This window comes from Aotus nancymaae, unplaced genomic scaffold (assembly GCF_030222135.1).
Source record: "Aotus nancymaae isolate 86718 unplaced genomic scaffold, 86718_ANA_hifiasm-v0.15.2.pri h1tg000011l, whole genome shotgun sequence".
Lineage (NCBI taxonomy): Eukaryota > Metazoa > Chordata > Mammalia > Primates > Aotidae > Aotus > Aotus nancymaae.
In genome coordinates, this window is record NW_026988422.1 from 78,742,200 (window position 1) to 78,764,622 (window position 22,423).

The 22,423-nt window shown below is 52.8% G+C and overlaps 2 protein-coding genes across 5 annotated transcripts in view; both read right to left on the minus strand.

The window, feature by feature from the left end:
• Window positions 1-22,423, minus strand: part of SYNE3 (spectrin repeat containing nuclear envelope family member 3) — a 95,963-nt gene that overhangs the window by 37,367 nt on the left and 36,173 nt on the right. For all 4 annotated transcript variants that reach the window (XM_021666534.2, XM_012458297.3, XM_064375195.1 and 1 more), the window contains exons 2-4: window positions 15,493-15,650; window positions 9,168-9,340; window positions 7,313-7,622 (exon numbers count right to left, since the gene is read on the minus strand). In XM_021666534.2, the coding sequence (XP_021522209.2) occupies window positions 7,313-7,622; window positions 9,168-9,340; window positions 15,493-15,636 (627 nt within the window). In that variant the 5' untranslated portion in view covers window positions 15,637-15,650. The remainder of the gene's footprint in view (window positions 1-7,312; window positions 7,623-9,167; window positions 9,341-15,492; window positions 15,651-22,423) is intronic.
• On the minus strand, window positions 4,551-7,305 carry LOC110567310 (uncharacterized). The gene is given in 3 exon segments (XM_021666535.2): window positions 4,551-4,837; window positions 4,840-4,920; window positions 4,923-7,305. Coding segments are annotated over 3 exon segments (615 nt in total). The 5' UTR covers window positions 5,170-7,305.

Here is a 22,423-nt window from a genome sequence, read left to right on the forward strand (position 1 = left end):
AGACTGGAGTTGGGACATCACGTAACTCTTTTGGTCTTACAGAAAAGATTGCAATGGCAAGTGTCAGACTCCAAAATCAATGACTGTTTCTGTCAAGGACCACACAGGAAATGCTCTTAGCTTGGCCTGCCCTGTGGGGCTATTCCACCGCCGGCATGCAACTTACGTTGTAGCACATGAGTAGCCACAGATAACGTGAAAAGAGTGGCCGCGTTCCAATAAAACTTTAATTATGAGCACTGAAATGTTTTTCATGTCATTTTCACACATCCAGAAATATCTGGCTTTTCATTTTTTCCCAACCATTTGAATATGTAAAAGCCATTCTAGCTCATGCTTGTAATCCCAGCATTTTGGGAGTTTGAGGTGAGAGGATTTTTTGAGCCCAGGAGTTCAAGACTAGCCTGGACAACACAGAGAGACCCCGTCTTCACAAAAAAAATAAATAAAAGCATTAGCTGGGTATGGTGGCACGTGCCTGTAGTCTCAGCTACTCGAGAGGCTGAGGTTGAAGCTAGAAATGGGCTGGGTGTGGTGTATGAGCCATAGTTGGCTGACCTCAGCTCTTCATCATGGAGCCAGGCCCTGTCCAGAAGGTTCTGACCATCTACAAAGCTAAGTCAGACGCTCTCAGTTGGGAAGAGTGAACGGGCACGTGCATCTGAAAAACCCCTTAGCTCTTTCAGATATGCCTTTCCCTGCTTTGGGAATCTCCTCACCCAATCTAGAAATACTAATTCATATAAACCTTGCAGCCACCAGCACAAGTAGGAGGAAACATCCCCATTTTAGAAATGGGGAAGCCCAGGCTTAGGACCAAGTCCTTCAGTAGAGAGCTGAGGAGTTCTCTCAAGGCTGGGTGTGGTGGCTCATGTCTGTAATCCCCGCACTTTGGGAGGTTGAGGCAGGAGGATCGCTCAAGCCCAGGAGTTCGAGACTGGCCTGGGCAACATAGTGAGATGGCATCTCTACAAAAAATTTAAGGATTAGCTGGGTTTGCGAAGCATGCTTGTAGTCCCAGCTACTTGGGAGGCTGAGGCAGGAGGATCGCTTGAGCCTGGGAGGTGGAGGCTGCAGTGAACTGTGATTGCACCCCTGTACTCCGGCCTACCTTACTTGACAGAGCAAAACCCTGTCTCAAAAAAAAAAAAAAATGTTGAGCACTCCAACTGGTGCCGTGAAACAGAGAAATATCATTGGAGGCATCATACATCCTGATTTTAAAACCTATTTTTAATTTTTTGAGATGGAGTCTCACTGTCACCCAGGCTGGAGTGCAATGGCCTGATCTCGGCTCACTGCAACCTCCACCTCCTGAGTTCAAGTGATTCTCATGCCTCAGCCTCCCAAGTAGCCGGGATTACAGGGGTGTGCCATAATGCCTATCTTTTTTCTTTTTTATGTTTTTAGAAGACACAGGGTTTCACCACGTTGGCTAGGTTGGTCTCGAACTCCTGACCTCAAGTAATCTACCCGTCTAGGCCTCCCAAAGTGCCGGGATTACAGGTGTGAGCCACCGCGCCCAGCCAGAAACCTGTTTTAAAGTTTTAATAATTGAAATAGTTTACAACTGGAATACAGAAAGACAAAATTCTTACAAAATATGGGCCCTGCTTGAATCTGAAAGTGGAGCAAGCAAGGGGAACGGTCCCCTTCCTGCTTCCCACCTGCAGCCCTAAGGATGGTGCCGGGTCTCAGCAAACTCCCCTGCTGGCTTCTCCTTCCGGTGGGGTTACTTAAATCCATCAAAACTCTCCTGGAGCCTCCTCCATCCACAGGAAAGGCTCATTCAGGAAACAAAGTGGGTCAGGAGTAACAGGCAGAGCCTGAATGCTGGACCCCTGGCCAGTGCTGATGGCGATAGATGCGGCAGGGAGTGAACTGCCCCATGGAAGTGCCAGCTGTGGCTCCCAGTGTGTGAAGGAAGAGGTGCTGGCACCCGGAGAAGTCCAGGGTAAATAAAAGTCTGTGTGATGGGGAGCAGGTGCTCAGGGGGGAGCTCGGGAGGAAGGGTGGATCCCGCTGAGACCTGCGCCAGGCATAACAGTCACAGGGCAGAATGCAGCCGTGCTGGAGAGACCTGCGCCAGGCATAACAGTCACAGGGCAGAATGCAGCCGTGCTGGAGAATGGCCGGGTGACAAATGGGAAGGTGCTTAACCCTCTCATTAGACCCAGCAATTACACCACCTGTGGCGGGCAGAGCTGTCAGAAAGGTCAAAACCCGATCAATTAACAAGGGTGTGGATTGATGCCTCTGCAAAGGGCTGCTCAAGCAGCTCTGATTCATCACGAGCAGCTCTGATTCGTGGCCAAGATGCCAGACAGACGCGCCTTCTGTGAGGGCCACAGCTTCTTTGTGCCTGCCTTTGGGAAAACTAAATCAGGATTAAAAGCAAATAAGCAAGCCCCTCCCCGCAGCCCACCTGCCCTGTCTACACTTCACTTGCAAACACCGTGGGCTGACAACATGCCAATGCTCCCCTCTGGGCTTAGCCTTGGCCCTAGTCGAGAATCTCCCTCCAGCAGGTGGTCACAGAGGCTGCAGTGCAGGGGGAACCCCATGGCACTCCTGTGGCTCTGTCCCCATCAACCCTAGTGGCTATGCTAATTAACATGTTGGACGTCAAAAATGGGTTTTCATCGTTGAAACAGTGGCCTGTTCCTAGCACGGCAAGCAGAGCCAATAGGCTCTCGTAGGTAAAAGTAGGGGCACTAATCCGAACCTAGAGATCCTCCCCACCCTCAGGCCAGGCTTGGACCCCCTAGGAAGGCACTAGGACAAATCTGTCCCTAGAGTCGGAGGACTGCCTTGAGACAGAACTTTTACACAGAGGCGGTCTTCACCAAGCATTCAGAGCAGGGACTGGGAGGCTGGGACCACCAAGGATCTCTGCAGGCTGCTGGATATGTGGAGTTCTGACCTGTCTTGGGATGAGGCTAGAATCCTTCCCCTTTGCCTGGGGCTTGAGGGCTGGGGACACCCAGGAGGTCGATGCCTGGGGCTGCATCCCACCTTGCTGATGAGGAGTTTAGGACTGAGCAGTTAAATCCCCAGCCAAGAGCGATGGAAAAGTTTGCCCCTCTCAGGAGCCTCGCAGGCTTCAGAAGAACATGGCACTCTCTGGATCCATGAAAGCTCCATCCATGGGATCTGGTGGATGCTATGGCTCCTCGACCCATGAAAATGCATGCTCATACCTCATGAATGCAACCTCGAAGGGGCTGGAGGCGCCTGCCTGGCCCTCCCCACCTACCCCTCAGTCCTCCCCACGGCCAGCTTCTGGAGAGACAGGAAACACCTCCTGTACACCACAGCGCTCCCATGTCAGAGCTGACCAGGCTCCCTGTGAGTGAGAACAAAGTCCTCAACTTCTGGGGTGCAGACTGACATAATCACGTGGCCATGGGCTTCAGCCAGCAGCTGAGAAAGCCGTAACTGGACTCACTTCTCCATGCAGGGTCCCGTCACCCCAAAAACAACAGCGCACCGCTTCCACATTGACATCAGCATCGACCAGCGCATCTCACAATCCAAGAGCTTCTACCATGGAGGGAACCTCCCCGTCATCGCCCCCCAAATCCCCCCCACCACTGCTGTCTCCACGCATGACACAGGCTCCCATGCTCCTGCCCCCAGGAACCCCCACCCCCCGTGCTGGGCCTTCACCTCTTGAGAGCCCTGGAAGCAAGGACTTCCTCTTCAGGAGCTCAAACCTGCCTTCTGCTGTTTCAGCCTGGCCACAGAAGCACGTGGGGCCCCAGCTCATCCTGAGAGTCACAGGTGCAGAGACTCACCCCGGACCCGAGGTGCAGCTGCAGGGAGCGCCACCTTGGGAGTTGCCAGCACTTCTGGCTTTTTCTACTGGGCCTCTGGTGTCTGACTCGTAGAATGTGTTTTAATCTAAAACAATGAGTCCAGTAACATCTTCTCCATCTGCTTCATAAAAAGGTTGGGGAAGCAGATGAGGTCAGAGAAAAGAAAAGTTTAGGAAAAAACCACTCTTACTGATAAGAGCTTTGATGTCTATAGCTTTTTGGAACATGCGAGGAGAGAGCCTCCTGGAATGAAAATGAGGCTCTTGGCTAGGCATGGTGGCTCACGCCTGTAATCTTAGCACTTTGGGAGGTCGAGGCGGGTAGATTACCTGAGGTGGGGAGTTTGAGATCAGCCGGACCAACATGGTGAAACCTCATCTCTATTAAAAATACAAACAAATTAGCTGGGCATGGTGGTGCATGCCTGTAACCCCAGCTACTCAGGAGGCTGAAACAGGAGAATTGCTTGAACCTGGGAGGCAGAGGTTTCGGTGACCTGAGATTGCGCCATTGCATCAGCCTGGGCAATAAGAGCGAAGCTTTGTCTCAAAAAAAAAGAAAAGAAAAGAAAAGAAAAAGGAAATAAAAAAAAGAAAAAGAAAAGAAAATGAGGCTCTTGGAGGCGATCATTTCAGCACCTGGGCCAGAACTGATGCTCACTCAGCACCGCAGCCTCCACACACACACACACACACACACACCCCCGCACACACACACCAACAACTTTTTATCTCATCTCCTCCACATCCTGCACCAGGCGCTCTCTGCTGATTGGCACGAGCACCTGTTTCCTATAAAGTCACAGCAAAGAGGCTGTGGAGCCAGGCACCTGTCCCAGCCGGGCCAGAGGAGCAGACCTGGAGAGAGAATTGCTGCGAAGCCTGCCCGTGCCACACGGGACTTGGCAGGGCCGGGTGAGGGCCAGTTGGCTGCCTCTGCAAGAGCCAAGTCAAATCCCTGCCTTGCCCATCCATTCTGGACCCTGTGAGGTCTCCTGGAGCCTCCTGTCCCCTGCTCTAGGGCTCTGGGGTTTGTTTGCCTTCAAACTGCTGGTGTAGAGTTCTCATGAGTTCAATAGATCGTTCTGAGCACCTGCTGCATCACAAAGACCATTGTTACTATTTATTCTCCCTGCTACTGAGGATAAAAGCCATTCTTTATATTGGTAAAATGCTTGCCAGTTTTCAAAGAGCTCACATGTAAGCATACAGTACCCACACCCTGCGTGCAGGTCGGGTGAGCTGCCCCAGGGCCACACAGCTGGGAAGCAGCGGTGCCTGGCCTGGAATCCAGGTACCTTCCCAAGCGCCAGAGTCTTGTTCCTGGTGGATTCTCTAGCTCTGCTTATCATAGAGCTTACTTCCCTTAACTGTCGGCATGAAGAACCCAGGAGACATCCAGTGCCAGTACTACAGCGGACTAGAGAGCCAGGAATGCCAGACAAAGTGTAACGCAACACACGTTTCACTCTAACATAACAAACATTGTTTCAATGCAGACCCACGGTCACACCAAGGAAAGGGATATTCCCGTGGACCAGAAGTAAAGATGCCCGGGAAACCACCCTGTTAAACTCACACAGGTGCCTCAAGTCTTGGTTACTAGAAGCTTGAGTTTAATGCTCAGGCTGGAGTAAGAAGTGAGACTTTGGGCTCAGAGGCAACAGAGACCACTGCAAAGAGACAGAAGCTCAAGGGGCTGCCCACCCCCGCTCGCCCAAGGGTGAAGCAGAAAAAAAATACTGTTACAAACCAACCCGAGAAGGAAACTTATGTGTTTTAACTGGGCCTTAAAACAAATAAACGACAACAACAAAGAAACCCCATCACCTTTCAGAATATAGAGTTGGGGCCTGTTGCATGATTCTGGCTTGGGATTCATATTTAGAATATCTGCTTGATTCAGGAATCCCCTAGCCAATTTACGGACATAAAAATAGAAAATGTGAAGATAAATCTCCAGGGGAGCCCAGCTGAAGAAGCCAACAGAAAGCCACTCTCAGGGGGTGTCCCAGCCGTGGGCTTCTGCAGACTCAGCCTGCTGGGGCTGAGCTCCGAGCGCGAAACGACAGCGCCCCCCCAAGGAAACAATCTACCATGTCAGGGGACACACAGGCGCCTGATGTGGAGCTTCAGCCTCAGACCCTGGAGCTTCAGCCACTAGAAAAATCTGATGGAGAATGTAAAATGCGTACGTTTAGAGTGATTGCAAATGTAAGCTACACCTGGGAGGAATGCAAAATCTCAGGGGGAAATGACATAATTTGTTAAAAAGAATAGGGAGACATAATAAAGAACCAAATAAAATGTCTAAAAAGTATAATTGAACTTGAGAACTTAATGAACTGTTTCAAAATTAAGGCAACAATGGGGTGAGGAAATGCAGACAGAGAATGGACAGAGGGACTGGGGCAAGCACAGGAGAGAGCAAGGAGGAAATGCTGAGGGAGAAGGACTGAAGGGCAGGAGGAGGAAGGGAGGGGAGGAGGGAGCCAGGGAGGGGGAGAAAGGAGGAGCAGGGGGAAGCTGTTTGGACGAAAGCGAACATCACAGTCCATCAATCAGTCGGTCAACACACCTAAATGTATATTAAGCACTGAGAAACACCGGGTATCTGGATGGTAGATAATGGTGGACGAGTGAATGGATGGTGGAAGAGTAGGTAGGTGAGGATTGGTGGGTGGGTAGCTAGGTGGGTGGATGGCGGGATAAATGAGTGGGTTATGGCAGATAGTGGGTAGGCAGGTGGTGAAGGAGTAGGCAGTGGAGAGATGGATGCGTGAATGGGTGGGTGAAGGGGTGGGTGGGTTGATGAGTAGGTGGATGCGTAGAGGAATGGGTAGGCAATTAGGTGGCCGAAGAGATGAATAGGAGGTTGGTTAGGTTGGTGGGGAAGGAGATGGATGAGTGAGTCGTCAGATGGGTGGGAGGATACACGAATGAACAGATGGTGGGGTAGATGAACAAACGGTGAGGTGCGTGGGTGGAGAGTGAATGGGAGATTGGGTGATTTGGTGGGGAGGAAGATGGGTGAGTAGGTAGACGGATGGGAGGGTGGTTGGATAGGGAACAGGTGAGTAGACTGATAGTAGGTAGATAGATTGATAGCAGGTAGACAAATTGATAGCAGGTAGATAGATTGATAGCAGGTAGATAAATTAATAGTAGATAGATATATTGGTAGTAGGTAGATGGCAGGCAGATAGATGGTAGGTAGATGGAGTGATAGTAGGTAGATAGTTTGATAGGAGGTAGATAGATTGATAGGTAGATTGATAAGTCGAGTGACAGTAGGCAGATAGATAGTAGGTAGATGAAGTGATAGTAAGTAGATAGATTGATAGCAGGTAGATAGATTGCTAGTAGGTAGATAGGTTGACAGTGGGTAGATAGATTAATAGCAGGTAGATCGATAGTGGGCAAACAGTGTCTGGATGGGTAGATAAGGGTGGCTAAATGGATGGGTGGGTGAAGATGAAGTCCACTCAGCCTCACCTGGGCCTTGGCCTTCACTGCGTCGTACTCAGCCTTCATTCTCTTCTGGGCATCTTCGTCCACGCTGGGGTCCCCGATCCTGTTGAACAGGGAGGCTGCCTCCTCCAGCAGCCGGTCCAGGAGCACCGCCTGGTTGTCCACGTTGTGCAGCAGCACCTGGGCGTGGCTCAGCTGCCACTGCTTCTCCTTCATGCCCAGCTGGAGCTCGATGTGGGGCTCCAATGTGACCATCATCTTCTGGAACCAGCGGTAGAACTCATCCCGGGCCAGCAGGTACTCGCTCCAGTGCAGCCACACCCACTCGATGCGGCTGTGGGCACAGAGACCTCACGGTTGTGAAGGGACCCGCCACCTGCCTCCCAGGTCAGGGGATTGTGCTGCCACCTCTCCCCCGCCAATACTAGGGGGCTGTGGCCTGGGGGCATGATGATGCCCTTTCTGGCACCTGAGTCAGCTAGTTGACACTCCAGATTCTGGACCCTCCCTCAATCCTATTGGATAAGACTCTCTACCCAGCAAATAAGCTCCCCAAGTGAGGAAGAGCCAGGGGAGCTCAGACTCCAAACTTGCTCCAGGAACCACCCATTTTGGGGATGCATCTTGGGGAGCCCTTTATCTCTAGCACCTTAAATCCTGGCCCTGAACTCCCACTATCAATGCACAGACATCCCCAATGACTTCTCTCTGGCACTGGGGCTCTGAACACAGTTTCTCCAGGTCCCTGGCACAGGTGCACCCACTAATGTTAGAAGAGTGCCGCTGGGATGTGTCCAGTCACCCGCAGGGCACCACTGCACCTGTGAGCTCCAGTCACCAGCAGGGCACCACTGCACCTGTGAACTCCCGGCACCCGCAGGGCACCACTGCACCTGTGGGCTCCGGTCACCCGCAGGGCACCACTGCACCTGTGAGCTCCAGTCACCCGCAGGGCACCACTGCACCTGTGGGCTCCGGTCACCCGCAGGGCACCACTGCACCTGTGGGCTCACTGCACCCAATGGGGATGGAAGGCTGGGAGCCTGGGTGTGGGTTCCAGGGGCGCTGTTCTCACTCCACACCCCTGCCTCTTTGCTTGCCTTAGCTTCCCCATCTCACCTGGGGATGTGGCTCTATCTCCCCAGCCAATATCAAGGTATTTTGTTTGGAGTTTTACGTGCAAGGATTTAGCAAGCAGAAAGCACTATGCAAAGTCATTCCCATCTCCATGCACATTCCTGCTTTATACAGATGGAGATGATTCTGGCAGCTCTTGTTTACTGAGGGCCTACTTTGTGCCCAGCACTGTGCCTTGCTCTTGACATTCGCTATCCCCTTCTAACCTCCTAACAACCTTCAAGGAGCACTTGATTACTCCCGTTGTCCAGAGGCAGTGCTTGAGGTTCAGAGAGGTCAGATTACTTTCCCAAAGCCACACAGGAAGTAACCAGCAGGACAAGAGTCAATGCCAGGTCTGTCCAAGTGTCTGCTCCTCACCAGCCCCTGCCCCTCCCGACCACCACCCAGCTTCCTGGTACAGGCAGGGAATCTGGGCTACAGTGCCAGTGGGGCACCAGGCCTTTTTTCTCCAGAGACATTCTGCCATGCTCCTGGAGGATGCACACGTGCTAAGTCTCTTAGGAATTGTTGGCAAAACACGCTGGATTCCCAGGGTCTATTACCATCATTCAACTTGATTATAATTAGAAAGAGGCAGGCAGAGCTGGCCCTAACCCCAAGAGAACATCCTGTGCCCTGGAATCCCAGGACTGGAGAATGTCTCTTGGGCAGAGGGCCCAAGCCAATGTCGTGGTGGGCAGAGAGGGTCAATGGCAGCTGTGGACAAACACCCAGGGAGGTTAGGCCCTGGATGCCCTACCTGTGACAGTGAGTCATATAGGTGACTGTCTCCTCCCACTGAGCCTTGATGTCCTTCAGCTGGGCCAGGATCTCGGGCTTCTGGTCCCCAGGGCAGCATGCCAAGAGGGCTTCAGCCGTCCGGAGCACCAGGTCCACCTTCACACGCCCCTCGGGCTCCAGTTGGCATATTTTCTGTTGTGGACACACAAGCCAGTTTCCAGAGTTGGGCAAAAGGCAGACAGGCACAGCCTTGGGAAGACAGTGGCACGGTGCAAAGACTCGAAGGCCAGAGGATCTGAGATTCACATCACAGCCCCTGCAACCCTTCTTGTGGGGTCTTGGGCAACCTGCTAATAACTGAGGGTAGGAGGCTGGAGTGATGGCAATAAGCATGCTGGGTGCCGTCCGATGAATGACTCCCTGCTTCGCCACTCGGCCCCTTTCTAGCTGTGTGAACTCAGACACCTCTCATTCGTAAAGTGCAAGTATGAATCGTATCCATCTCTCAGATTTTTTTCAGAATTAAATGATAAGAAAATGTACGCAAGGTACATGCTCAGAGTGCAGCGTGAGAGTCCACCTCTCAGGTGGACTGCAGGGAGCTGGCCCAACCCAGGGCCCAGCTGAGTTTCCAGAATCATCTCTGCCTTTGCAGTTTGCACCAGAGCCTTGCTCCTGAGGCTGCTCCCACCAGAGCCCAAGAGCAGCCGGGACACTGAAGCAGGTCCATTGTGGGAGATGCTGAGAGAGTGACTGTGATTCACAAACAGCCAATGGCTTGGAAACTGCCCTAGAACCCAGGACAGTCTGAGACGGCCCCTCCTGACCTCGCTCCTTCCTCGCTGCTCTCCTGGCCTCAGTGTCATGTCTACAGCCCTCTGACCAGCCTCTCCTGACTCTCTTCCTCCCCATATTCTCCCAGGGTGTTCCCCCTAATAAATAGCATGCACATTTCATCTCATCTTGGTGTCAGCTTCTCGGAGGACCAAGACCAACACACGATGTCCAGCAAGCAGTATGTCTCCAATTAATGCTAGCTATTGTCATTGCCACTATTACTCCAGTTCAGTGGCAGCTAAGGCTTGGTCTCTGTAGACCAATATGACTGGATTCCAATCCTAGGGCCACTCCTTACTACTGACGTGACCTTTGTCACAGGAGTTACATTCTCTAGGCCTAGGAATGGGGGAAGATAAACATTAGGTAATGTAGGGAGAGCCATGAGTACCCACGAGACTCACTGTCTTTTCAAGGGAGTGAGTTTGATGCTTCCTCACCAAAGCAGGCAGAGGAGCTAGCAAGACGCCAAGCACCCCACCCCACCTGGAGAAGAAATGACTGCCCCGAAAGATCACCCTGTGGGATGTGTATTGGAGGCTTGAAGCCAGGGGAGGCCAGAGACTATGGCTGGGCTGGAAAAGCCAAATTTTGAGAAGTAGATTCCACCCTCTTTCACTGCCCGGATGATGACACTCTTTGGCTGGTGTGGGGTTATTCTATAGCTCATGACCGAAGGGCGTGGTCCAGGAGTGCTGGGCCAGGGCTGCGCAGCCAATTGGGAGAAAGTACTTGAACTGCGGCCACAAAATTATTACAGTTTGAAGCAGTCAATGAGAGCAAGGGGAAGGTGGGGATCAGACGGAAGGAAATACCTGGGAGAGAAGAATCAGAAGACCAGGAAAGTGAAGGAATGGGGTTAATCAGGGTTTTCAACTCAGTCGAGACCAGATGACCCCCAGCTGAGTATTATGCTGGGTGCCAGGGCCCTGGATGAACAAGCTGGGAGGAGGGAGGACTGCAGGTAAGAGCACAGATGACTGCGAAAAGGGCCAGAAGAGACCACAAAGTAGTATGAGAGCTCAAGGAGGGATGGGAGAAATCCAGGAAGGCTTTGTGGAAGAGGTGGCATTGGCATCAAGCCTGCAGGTCTCTAATTGAAGACCACTGGAGAAGAATATTTGAGCAAAGGTAGAGAAGTAAGATATATTGAGGGATGAGTGCATTGGGAAGCCAAGCCTTGGGAAACACCAGGATGTCCCCGACCAAGTGGGTGGCCCAGAAGCTGGCGAGGAAGTTGCCTGGCACAGGGCTAGACCCAGGTACGGGACAAGAGATAGTGCCACTGCACTCCAGCCTGGGCAACAGAGCGAGACCCCCATCTCAATAAACAAATAAATAAATAAATATTCTGGGGCCTGGGAGAGTGGCTGGAAGCTCCTAAGACCCACTCCTGGAGGCTCTGGGGATGAGCAGGGATAGTTGGTACGCTGTTATACCAGCTTCTAAAACCACAGGTAACGGCAGCCTCCATTTACCGAGCTCTGCCAGCAGACCCTGCACTATGCACGCAAGCATGTCTAGGAGTGATTCTCCTTAATCCTCCCTCCTCCTGCAAGGCAGCAGCTATCAGTTTTCCCAGAAGCAAGCTGAAGCTCAGGGAGCTCCGGAAAACCCTCCTGAGGTGCCACAGCCGGCAGATTGTGGAGCCCAGGCCTGCGGGCTCAGGAGCCAAGCTCTCAACCCAGGAGTGCTGGGTTCTCCAGTCACACCTTACAGAAAGCTCCCACTCCATGAGGGTTCTGGAGTCTCCATAACCCCTTGGGAACACAAGGGATGAGGGGGTTCTTTACTGCTCTACAGATGGGAACGTGAGGACCCAGGAAGGCATGGGACTCACTCCAGGCTACACAGGTATTAAGGGTCAGCACTGGGTCAGAGCCCACTTCCCGTCACTGCAGCAAACAGGCACTGGAGACGAGCCTAACAGAGCTGGTCGAGGAAGCACGAGGGAGACCCCAGAACCTGGGCAGGCCCCATGAGGTTGAGAGTCACTAGCTGCCCCCTTTCACCAGCTGGCAATGGAAGATGTTTTCTTTCATATTGTGAAACTGGTTTTGAAATAGCAAAACACATAGAAAATGAAGCATGTCTGAGCTCCGTGGGAGGACACAGTGGCAGAACACTCAGCCATGACTCCCCTCCGCCCCGACTCCCACTCCCTCGGGGCTCACAGAAGTGCTGCCTCTGGCTCCCAGGGCTGTCCACCCTGGCCCCACCAATGTGTCTTCCTAAGGACCACCCTTGATTTTGCTTAAACCAGAACCACCATCTGGAGGGAAAGACCTGCCAGCAAAGGGTAAAGTTTGAAGTGCTAAGCACCCTAACACAGTGAGCACGCATGCAGGGTGTGATGGTCACAGACGGGGAAGGCCAGGAGCTGGGGCTGAGAAATGGGGAAATGGATCAGATGCATGGACAGGAGGGTTTCATTTCTCAAGCACACCCAGACCCAAACGAAACAGCATTCCAAGCAGAGGCAACACACGGACAAAGGCTAGGCAATGGAAAATCTAGGAGGTCTTCTGCCACTAGAAGGCAGGCAAGAGCATGGGAGGTGTGGCAGTGGCTGAGCTAAGGCTGGTGTGAACTTGGGAGGTGTGGCAGTGGCTGAGCTAAGGCTGGTGTGAACTTGGGAGGTGTGGCAGTGGCTGAGCTAAGGCTGGTGTGAACTTGGGAGGTGTGGCAGTGGCTGAGCTAAGGCTGGTGTGAACTTGGGAGGTGTGGCAGTGGCTGAGCTAAGGCTGGTGTGATTGTGGGAGGTGTGGCAGTGGCTGAGCTAAGGCTGGTGTGAACTTGGGAGGTGTGACAGTGGCTGAGCTAAGGCTGGTGTGATTGTGGGAGGTGTGGCAGTGGCTGAGCTAAGGCTGGTGTGAACTTGGGAGGTGTGGCAGTGGCTGAGCTAAGGCTGGTGTGAACTTGGGCGGTGTGGCAGTGGCTGAGCTAAGGTTGGTGTGAACTTGGGAGGTGTGGCAGTGGCTGAGCTAAGGTTGGTGTGAACTTGGGAGGTGTGGCAGTGGCTGAGCTAAGGCTGGTGTGAACTTGGGAGGTGTGGCAGTGGCTAAGGCTGGTGTGAACTTGGGAGGTGTGGCAGTGGCTGAGCTAAGGCTGGTGTGATTGTGGGAGGTGTGGCAGTGGCTGAGCTAAGGCTGGTGTGAACTTGGGAGGTGTGACAGTGGCTGGAGCTAAGGCTGGTGTGAGCGTGGGAGGTGTGGCAGTGGCTGAGCTAAGGCTGGTGTGAACTTGGGAGGTATGGCAGTGGCTGAGCTAAGGCGGGTGTGATTGTGGGAGGTGTGGCAGTGGCTGAGCTAAGGCGGGTGTGATTGTGGGAGGTGTGGCAGTGGTTGAGCTAAGGCTGGTGTGAACTTGGGAGGTGTGACAGTGGCTGAGCTAAGGCTGGTGTGAACTTGAGAAGTGTGGCAGTGGCTGGAGCTGAGGCTAGTGTGAACTTGGGAAGTGTGGCAGTGGCTGGAGCTAAGGCTGGTGTGATCGTGGGAGGTGTGACAGTGGCTGAGCTAAGGCTGGTATGATCGTGGGAGGTATGGCAGTGGCTGAGCTAAGACGGGTGTGAGCGTGGGAGGTGTGACAGTGGCTGAGCTAAGGCTGGTGTGAGTGTGGGAGGTGTGGCAGTGACTGTGCTAAGGCTGGTGTGATCGTGGGAGGGGTGGCAGTGGCTGGAGCTAAGGCTGGTGTGATTGTGGGAGGTGTGGCAGTGGCTGAGCTAAGGCTGCTGTGATCGTGGGAGGTGTGGCAGTGGCTGAGCTAAGGCGGGTGTGAGCGTGGGAGGTGTGACAGTGGCTGAGCTAAGGCTGGTGTGATCGTGGGAGGTGTGACAGTGGCTGAGCTAAGGCTGGTGTGAGCGTGGGAGGTGTAGCAGTGGCTGAGCTAAGGCTGCTGTGATCGTGGGAGGTGTGGCAGTGGCTGTGCTAAGGCTGGTGTGATTGCGGGAGGTGTGGCAGTGGCTGGATGTAAGTCTGGTGTGAGCGTGGGAGGTGTGACAGTGGCTGGAGGTAAGGCTGGTGTGATCGTGGGTGGTGTGGCAGTGGCTGAAGCTAAGGCTGGAAAACCAAGTGGTACAGATAGTGGGGGACTTCTGATGCCAGGTGAAGTTTGCTGTTTCTTTGGTGGACAGTGAGAGCCATGGAAGGTTTTAGAGGAGGAGAATAACATCATGGGACCCACGTTAGGGGTGTGCCTTAGATATGCTTGTGCAGTTGCCCTGATTGTTTGTATACGTGTCTCCATTGGGCTGGGAATCCCCAAGATCAGGGTGGGCCTCACCCACCTGCACAGCCCAGCCCTAGCACAGGGATGGCAGAACACGGGGGTGTTCCACTCTTGGGTGAAATGTCAGGGACCTTTCTGAACCAAAGGTGAGGGGAGCACAGAAGACAGCTTGAACGTGGGTGAGAGGGCTCTCCAGTCACGGGACACCATGCGAGAAGACTCCATTTCCCCAACTGTAAAATGCAGACAATGGCTCCTGCCTCTGGATGTGGTGGTGACACTGAAATCAAACGCTGACTCGGAAAAGGTGATGCGGATTCTTAATTTCCACTGTCCACTTCCAGGAAGGGCATGAGGTATGTGCAATGCCATGTGCAGAATCCAGAAGACAAAGGAAACACACAGGGAGCCAGCTGTGGGGTCACCGCTGCTTCCAGCCTGGCTGGGCGGTGGGTTTGCTGCAGGAGGAGGCAGGCCCTCCCCTCAGAGCAACCAGTGTTGGGTGATAAATTAGAATTATGGGATATCTAAATGGAGGTGACCCCAGAGGTGTGTAAGTCAACCACTCCATGTGCAGATGGAAAAACTGAAGCCCAGAGTGGGACAGAGACTTAACCAAGGTCACACAGCAATCGAGCATCAGCAGAGACTATAACTCAGGCCTCCGACTCTTAGCTCAGCATTCTTCCCTCTTGTCCCCAGGCCTCGGGCAGCCCACCCTCTGACAGGGCACCATGATGCCAGGCCAGGCACTGGGCACCAGCACTTGGTGCTACATGGACTTGTGCCAGGGGGTAGGTAAAGCCAGGCTCTGGTTCTGGAGAAGCTCAGGAAGTCACTCCTCACTGGACAGAGTCTCTTCCCCGCCCCTCTGGAAAAAGATCTTGAGCAACCCAGATCTGGCAGGGACCCCAGCCAGGCAGAAGCAGAGAAGGGGTGGGAAGCCAGGCCCGGGCCAGCAAGGGCTGGGGACCCACCTGACTGCACAGGTGCCCCCTGCAGGGACAGGAGGGTGAGAGGACAGGCTCTAGTTCCTGTCATCAGAGTGTGTTCCAAGGACCAGCAATAACAGCATTACTGGGAACTTGTCAAAAGCAAAGTCTCAGGTCTCACCTCCACAGACCCCATCAGAGTCTGCACTTAAACAAAATCTCCAGGAGATCCATGTGCACATCAGAGTTTAAGAAGCACCTGTCTAGTCCACCCTTGCATTTAACAGACAGGAAACCTGAGCTCTGAGGGGGTGGGATGGGGCCGTCGGAGGCCACGCCTCTGCATACCTCTGTCTCCCGCAGCCTGGCCTCTAGGGCTGCTCGGGGTCCCTGGGTGTTGTCATTGACCTGCAGCTGATCCTGCACAGCCTTCATCCATGCCTGGGCATCCTCCACACTCCTGTCAAAGTCCTCCTGGGGCTGCTGAGTCATGGCACCTGCAGGGGCTGAAGAAAGGGCCACAGCTCAGGCCGACAGGCAGGGGTGTAGGGACTATGGAGAGACACCGGCAGGACACCTGGGACAGGCCAACTCCCACCACCAACATCCTCCCGGTGCTCCCAGTTGGGCAATACGGCCAGAGGTGAGCGTGTCTGTCAGGACTGCAATTAGTCAGGGAAGGAAAACAGGTCTGCTCTCTGGGAGAACCGGCCCAGGGCTCTAGATTGGAAAGCTGCTTTCTCTTCGGCCTCCTCGCTTCTCTGCTTCCTCTTCTCCCAGCTTGGGGCTCAGAGGCATCTCTCGTCTGTCTATTCAGATTGCACACTCTCCAAAAGAGCATCTCCAAACCCGCGGTCTGAGATGTCAGGACCCAGAACGATGTTGATTTGAATGGATCGCAAAGGGAACACAGCTCTGGGCATGGGCCAAGCCGGCACAAACCCTGAGGTCTCCCTGAGATGAACCTCTCAGGCTGGGGATGGCCGTGTTAGGTGCATGCAGTCACCACTGCTCCACCGACCTGAGTTCATGGGTGGGTGCTGCTAAAGTTTCCCACTGAGCCGCCCACCCCTGACCTCCGCGCAGCACTCCCGGCAACCACTGACAATGAACTTAACGCTTGAGATGCAACCCGCTTCCAGCCGACCCTAGGTAACACCTGCCTGCTGGCACGTGCCGCCTGCCAGAGAACCGCTTTGCCGAACTGTGCACTTGACTTCCCCTGGACTACGCTGCAAAGTCTTGGATTTTCTCCCTCGACTTTCTTAAAACTCCGTCAAGCCCAGGCATTCCAGTTTTAGTTGTCTGCGTATAGCAACCGTGTAACCGCTTTGAACGAAAGTTATTAGCGTCTGCATTTTATTTAAAGGGATTGTGTCTGGTTTATCCTCCAGTCTCCCACAATGCCTTGTGCAGAGTAAGCCCAGTGTTGTTTGTTGAATGAGCCCAGAATGGATATAAGTTTTCACACACTGAAAAACTCAACACAGCATTATTTAAAATAGCAAAACGAAAGCAGAAACAACCTAGATGCCCAATTATAGGGGATTACTTAAGTAAGTTAAGGTACACTTGTACTTTAGAATATTATGCAGCCAGCAAAAGGAGGCTTAAAATGAATTTGTGATGGGGAATTTTTAGGATATAATGGCAATACCAAAAAATGAGATGAAATTATATATTAAGTAGTCACAACTTTATAGCTAGTAAAAGCAAAATGAAACATTAACAAAAACTACACTCATAGAAAAAGGCTGAGGCCGGGCATAGTGGCTCAGGCATGATTCCAAAACTTTGGGAGGCTGAGGCAGGAGGATCCCTTGAGCTCAGAAGTTCCAGAAAAAGTCTAGGAAGTCTTGCCATTGAAGGGTCTATGTTATCAAGCCAGCACTGTGTGCAGTGGCCTTAGCCCCTCCCAAGCCTGGCTTTTAGGCACATCCCATAGGACCCCTAGGCCTCTCTCTCTCCCTGGCATGGGGGGAGAGGCTCGGTGACCTTGAAGGCCACTTGATTGAGGATGATTGTCTGTGGTGGGTAGGACCACCATTGGAAGGCTTTTTCCCTTGTTTTTTCTCTTAGGCACTTAGAATTTACATCACATTACAATTTTTATTACATCACAGTAAAAATCATCATGATTAAAAATAAAAATCGTCATCAGTCGTGAGTTGGTGAGGCAATCTGCTTGCTATGCTTCGGCTTTGCCTCATGTGTAATTGGGAATTACTATCAGCTCAACGAGCAGCTACGGGGAGCCTGGGCGCTCTCCCCAGGCCCTGCCCAGGGCCGGAGGAAGCTTCAAGGGAGAACCCACCAGAGAAGGAGGAAATGGAAGGGGCCATCAGACACCTGCTGGGCCAAAGGAGGCAGACTGGCCAGGGGCAGGCAGGTGGCCTAGTAGGCTGTGCTCTGGAAACCTGTCCTGTGATTCTCCCAATGAGTTGTTTTTCTTTCAGAGCTGTTTTGATCTTTTTCTAACAACTTAATATGTTCCCCGTAGCCACTCCCTGCCTTTGAATGCTTCGCTTGAAAAGCACATCAGATGCGCAAGCGTTTAAATTGATTTGTCGTGGCTCCAATTTCTCGGCTAGCGTGTGACTTGACTGGCTTCCAAAAACTCGGCTTTTATTGTTATTAAGCAAGCAATGGGAGGGGCAGAGATGAGTTCCCCCAAGTCTGAGATGACAGGACGGTGCAGAATCTAAGCTCTGATCACCAAGAGGCAGCGAGGCTTTAGAGCACCCTTCTTCTTGGCAATGCCCATGGCCTGTGAGGCTCAGTGGTTGGTGTCAGGAGGGTACAGCGGATGAAACCCAGGGACCCAGTGGGGTGGAGCAGGCAGGGTGCTTCAGACCAACCAAACTGTGGGCTGGGCGAGGCTGCAGGTCAAGTTCAGGAAACCTGAGCCTCTTCTTGGCCAATTCTGCCTATTTTGCGTCAGTTCAATGAAACATAGGACTTAAGCACATGCTAAGAGCCAGGCCTGATGCTGCGACCACAGCATCACATAAGCAGACAGCAGATGCTATCCTACTCTAAAGAAGCTCTCAGAGGATGAGGAAGTTGCATGATGAACACACGTGTGACTGCAGGTGGATGAGCTGCAAGCCGGGAACTTTCCCGTGAGCTGCTCCTCAGAGTAAGGACTTTAAATACCAAGAATAAAATGCAAAGAATTACAAAGGAAATGAATCATGTTAAAACCTAGTTACCAAATACTAAAAATCAAATTTCATGAGATACAAACACTCACTTGCCTCTCTTTTAACACATTAAATCACAAGATTTAACAGTAGGCCTAATAGCTACTATAATTTTGAAATAGTGCTGAGCATAAACGACATTGCAATGACATAAAAGACCTGCAATGACTGTGAATGCAACCCAAAAATACACGTGGCAAAGCTCCAGGCACTGTGAATACCAGAGAAGGCTTCGCTTTGGCTTTGCTTCACACGTAATTGAAGGAAATACCATCAGTCAGAGGTGCGCAGCAATGAGGACGTAGCTTCCTATCCAGGTTCATAGGCTCCCGAATTCTAGCTGGAGGCCCCTGTTGGTCCATGGACCCCAGGGAAGAGTTCTACTCCAGGCCTTCTAACTGCCACTCAAAAGGAGAGCCCGTTCCCTCAACAAAGTTTAAACATTTGGGGCTGGCACCGTGGCTCACGCCTGTAATTCCAGCACTTTGGGAGGGTGAGGTGAGAGGATCACTTGAGCCCAGGGGTTTGAGACCAGACTGGGTCTCAAACATAGTGAGACATCCGCTTTACAAATAATTTAAAAAAAATTAATTAGCTGCACATGATGTCGAACACCTGTGGTCCCAGCTACTTGGGAGGCTGAGGTGGGAGGATCACTTAAGCCTAGGAGGCTGAAGCTGCAGTGAGCCTGCACTCCATCTGGGTGACAGAGTGAGAATCTGTCTCAAAAAAAAAAAAAGTCCAACATTAAAAAGCAACCAAGTGACATCCATAACTGATTTAACGAGAAAGACATTCTTCCCAGGCACCTGTCACTGGAATCTCACCAGGGAATCTCACAGGCTGGTCCCCTTGTGGAAGCCAGGGGTGATGGTGGAGGCCTTGGGGACAGTGAGGTGGCTGGGTGGGTGAGGACTGCCAGACCCTCCCTCAGAGAGAGGACAGCAACATGTCCTCTGGTGAATGAAGGCACCTGGTCCTCAGGAAACCCTGACGAACTTCTGGTCCTCTTCCTATCCCTCCCAGCGGCAGTCAGGGGGACTTCCTTTTTTTTTTTTTTTCTTTTTTTGAGATGGAGTCCTACTCTGTTGCCCAGGCTGATGTACAGTGGCACCATGTCAGCTCACTGCAACCTCTGTCTCCTGGGTTCAAGCAATTCTCTTGCCTCAGCCTCCCGAGTAGCTGGGATTACAGATGCCCACCACCACACCCTGCTAATTTTTATATTTTTAGTAGAGACAGGGTTTCACCACATTGGCCAGCCTGGTCTCGAACTCCTGACCTCAGGTGATCCATCCTCCTCGGCCTCCCAAAGTGTTGGGATTACAGGCGTGAGCCACTGTGCCCAGCCAGGACTTTCTAAAACACAATCCAGCAGGTCACAGCCCTACTTAACAGATCTGTCGCAGCACAGTCTTCCAATAGGCCCCGAGGCCACCCTGTGTCCAGTCTGTGTCTTCCTGCATCCCTCCTCACAAGTCACCAGCAACAGATGTGCCATTCTCAGCCGGTAGCCTCCCCTCTGCCAGAGTCAAGCCCATCGTCTCTCTGAGGAGCATGTCCCCTCCCTAGCAAATCGCTGTTTAGTAAGGAACCCCAGGGCCCCCGTGCCCGCCCCATGCTCTCCTGTGCAGGCCAGTCTCCCCGCCTGCCTGCGCAGGGCTGCAGCTCAGACCACTGCACCCTGGGCCTCTCGAATCAAGCTGACATCCCTTCATGAATGTTGACTGAAGGGACAAATGAGCAGATGAAGTCCCCTGCAGTGCTGGGTCGGGAGAGGGGTAGGGGCTACCTAAATGCCCAGGTATGGCTGAGGTGGGGACGATGGGAGAAAGCCCTGAACCTGGAATCTGGACATTGGCCCTGGGCATGTACCTTTGCCTCTCCGGGCCTCAGCTTCCCCAACTGCACACTGAGTGTTGAACAGGGAGTCTCTGAGGGACCTCTGAGGTTGTGGGTTGAGAGGGTCGATGCTAACATGACCCCTGCAAGCCAGGTAAAGCCTGGCCTGGGGACAAGCCAGACTGCTCTGGGCCCCAGCTCCCTTTGTCTGCCTGCGGGACCCGTCCTCAGCCAGCCTAGGGCACCGCTTCCTGCATCACCACTCCCTCTAAGGCAGGCCGAGGTAAGCCAGCCTCCCAAGGCCATTGTACAGCCACTAGTCACTCCCTGAACCCCTTCCAAGGAAGAATGGTCTGGGGACACTGTGCATTGGTAGGGGTATGGGGCACACTCTTCCTGTAATGGTCTGGGAACACTGTGCATTGGCAGGGGTATGGGGCACACTCTTCCTGTAATGGTCTGGGGACACTGTGCATTGGCAGGGGCACAGGGGCACACTCTTCCTGTAATGGTCTGGGGACACTGTGCATTGGCAGGGGTATGGGGCACACTCTTCCTGTAATGGTCTGGGGACACTGCGCATTGGCAGGGGCATAGGGGCACACTCTTCTTGTAATGGTCTGGGGACACTGCGCATTGGCAGGGGCATAGGGGCACACTCTTCCTGTAATGGTCTGGGGACACTGTGCATTGGCAGGGGTATGGGGCACACTCTTCCTGTAATGGTCTGGGGACACTGCGCATTGGCAGGGGCATAGGGGCACACTCTTCCTGGAAAGGGTCAGGTAGAAGATAGCTGTCTCAGGCCACATACAGTGTCTGTCGCATAGTCTTCCTTGTTCTTACAACCCTTTAAAAATGTCAGAACCATTCTTAGCTCACTGGCTAGACAAAAACAGACCACAAGGGCATTTGGCCTATAGGCTGCTGCGGGCTGACGCCTATCTCCAGTGGTCCAAGGCCACAGCCAGCAACTGCAGAAGGCCCAGCAGGCAGCAAAGCTAGCTGGCTAAGTGACCCCACAGGCACGGGCCTGGGATAGAGCCAGCCGTGAGGCCAGAAGGACCTGGGATTGGTCCTAGTGGTCAAAACCCCATGACTCACTAGCCGTGTGGCATCTGGCTGGTCACTTAACCTCTCTGGGTGTCCATCTTCTCATCTGGAAAATGGAGATTATAGCTAGATTTAATTAATTATAAAACCCAGCCAAGTACAGTGGTTCATACCTGTAATCCCAGCACTTTGGGAGGCTGATACAGGAGGGTCATTTGAGGCCAGGACCAGCCTGAGCAGCACAGTGAGACCTCATTTCCACCAAAAAACAAAAAAATTAGCCAGTGGGAGGATCACTTGAATTCCGGAAGGTCCAGGCTACATTGAGCTATGATGGTACCACGGCACCCCAGCCTGGGTGACAGAAAGAGATTCTGTCTCTAAAAAAATAAAATAAACATACCTGCCCAGAGCCTGGCGTACACACTATGCTTGGAAATAGTTCCTTTTACCAAATGCACAGGTGTCGGCTGGAGGGTTTTCCTTCCCTGGGAACCTGCACCCGGACAGCAGCCGTATCACCAGCTTGGGGTTGGGGGAGCGTAGGAACTGGGTTACCGGCGGATAGACTAATGAATCTGTGCACTAATGGCTGCTGAGAGCAGTGCTGAGGATGTGGAGACAAACCGAATATGGCTCTGGCCTGGGGAGGCTCCAAGTCCAGTGCAGCGGGGCTGGAGGGCGGGGATGGAGGTGCGATAAGGCAGCCACAGCAAGGTCAGCACAAGCCTTGAGAAGAACAGGGGCCATGCGACCTCAAAGGAGTGGTTGTCACCTGGCTCGAGGAAGGTGGCTGGGAGGCACTGCTTGCTGAGGGCACTGGAGGGGGGAAGGGTTAGGCATTGGAGTGGGGAGGGTGGGAGACAGCTCCAGGCCAGGGTGGGTGGAGGAGGGAAGCGCCCTGCACTCAATGGGCTGAGGCTGGGGTCGCTGCAGAGACGGCAGATGCACACAGCCAAGGACAACAAGGAAAGGTTGCAGGAGTGAGCACAGCCAGCGTGCTTCTCTGCGAGGGGAGAACTTTCATCTCTGGACTGGTTAAATGGAGATAGTATTTAAAAATTAAGAAACTATGCATTTTCCAAACAATATTGCAAAAGAAATGTGCTCAGGGCTAAAAAGAAAAAAAAAAAAGTAGTTTCTGTTTTCAAGCCCTGCCTGGGGACATCCCTGGGGTGTGG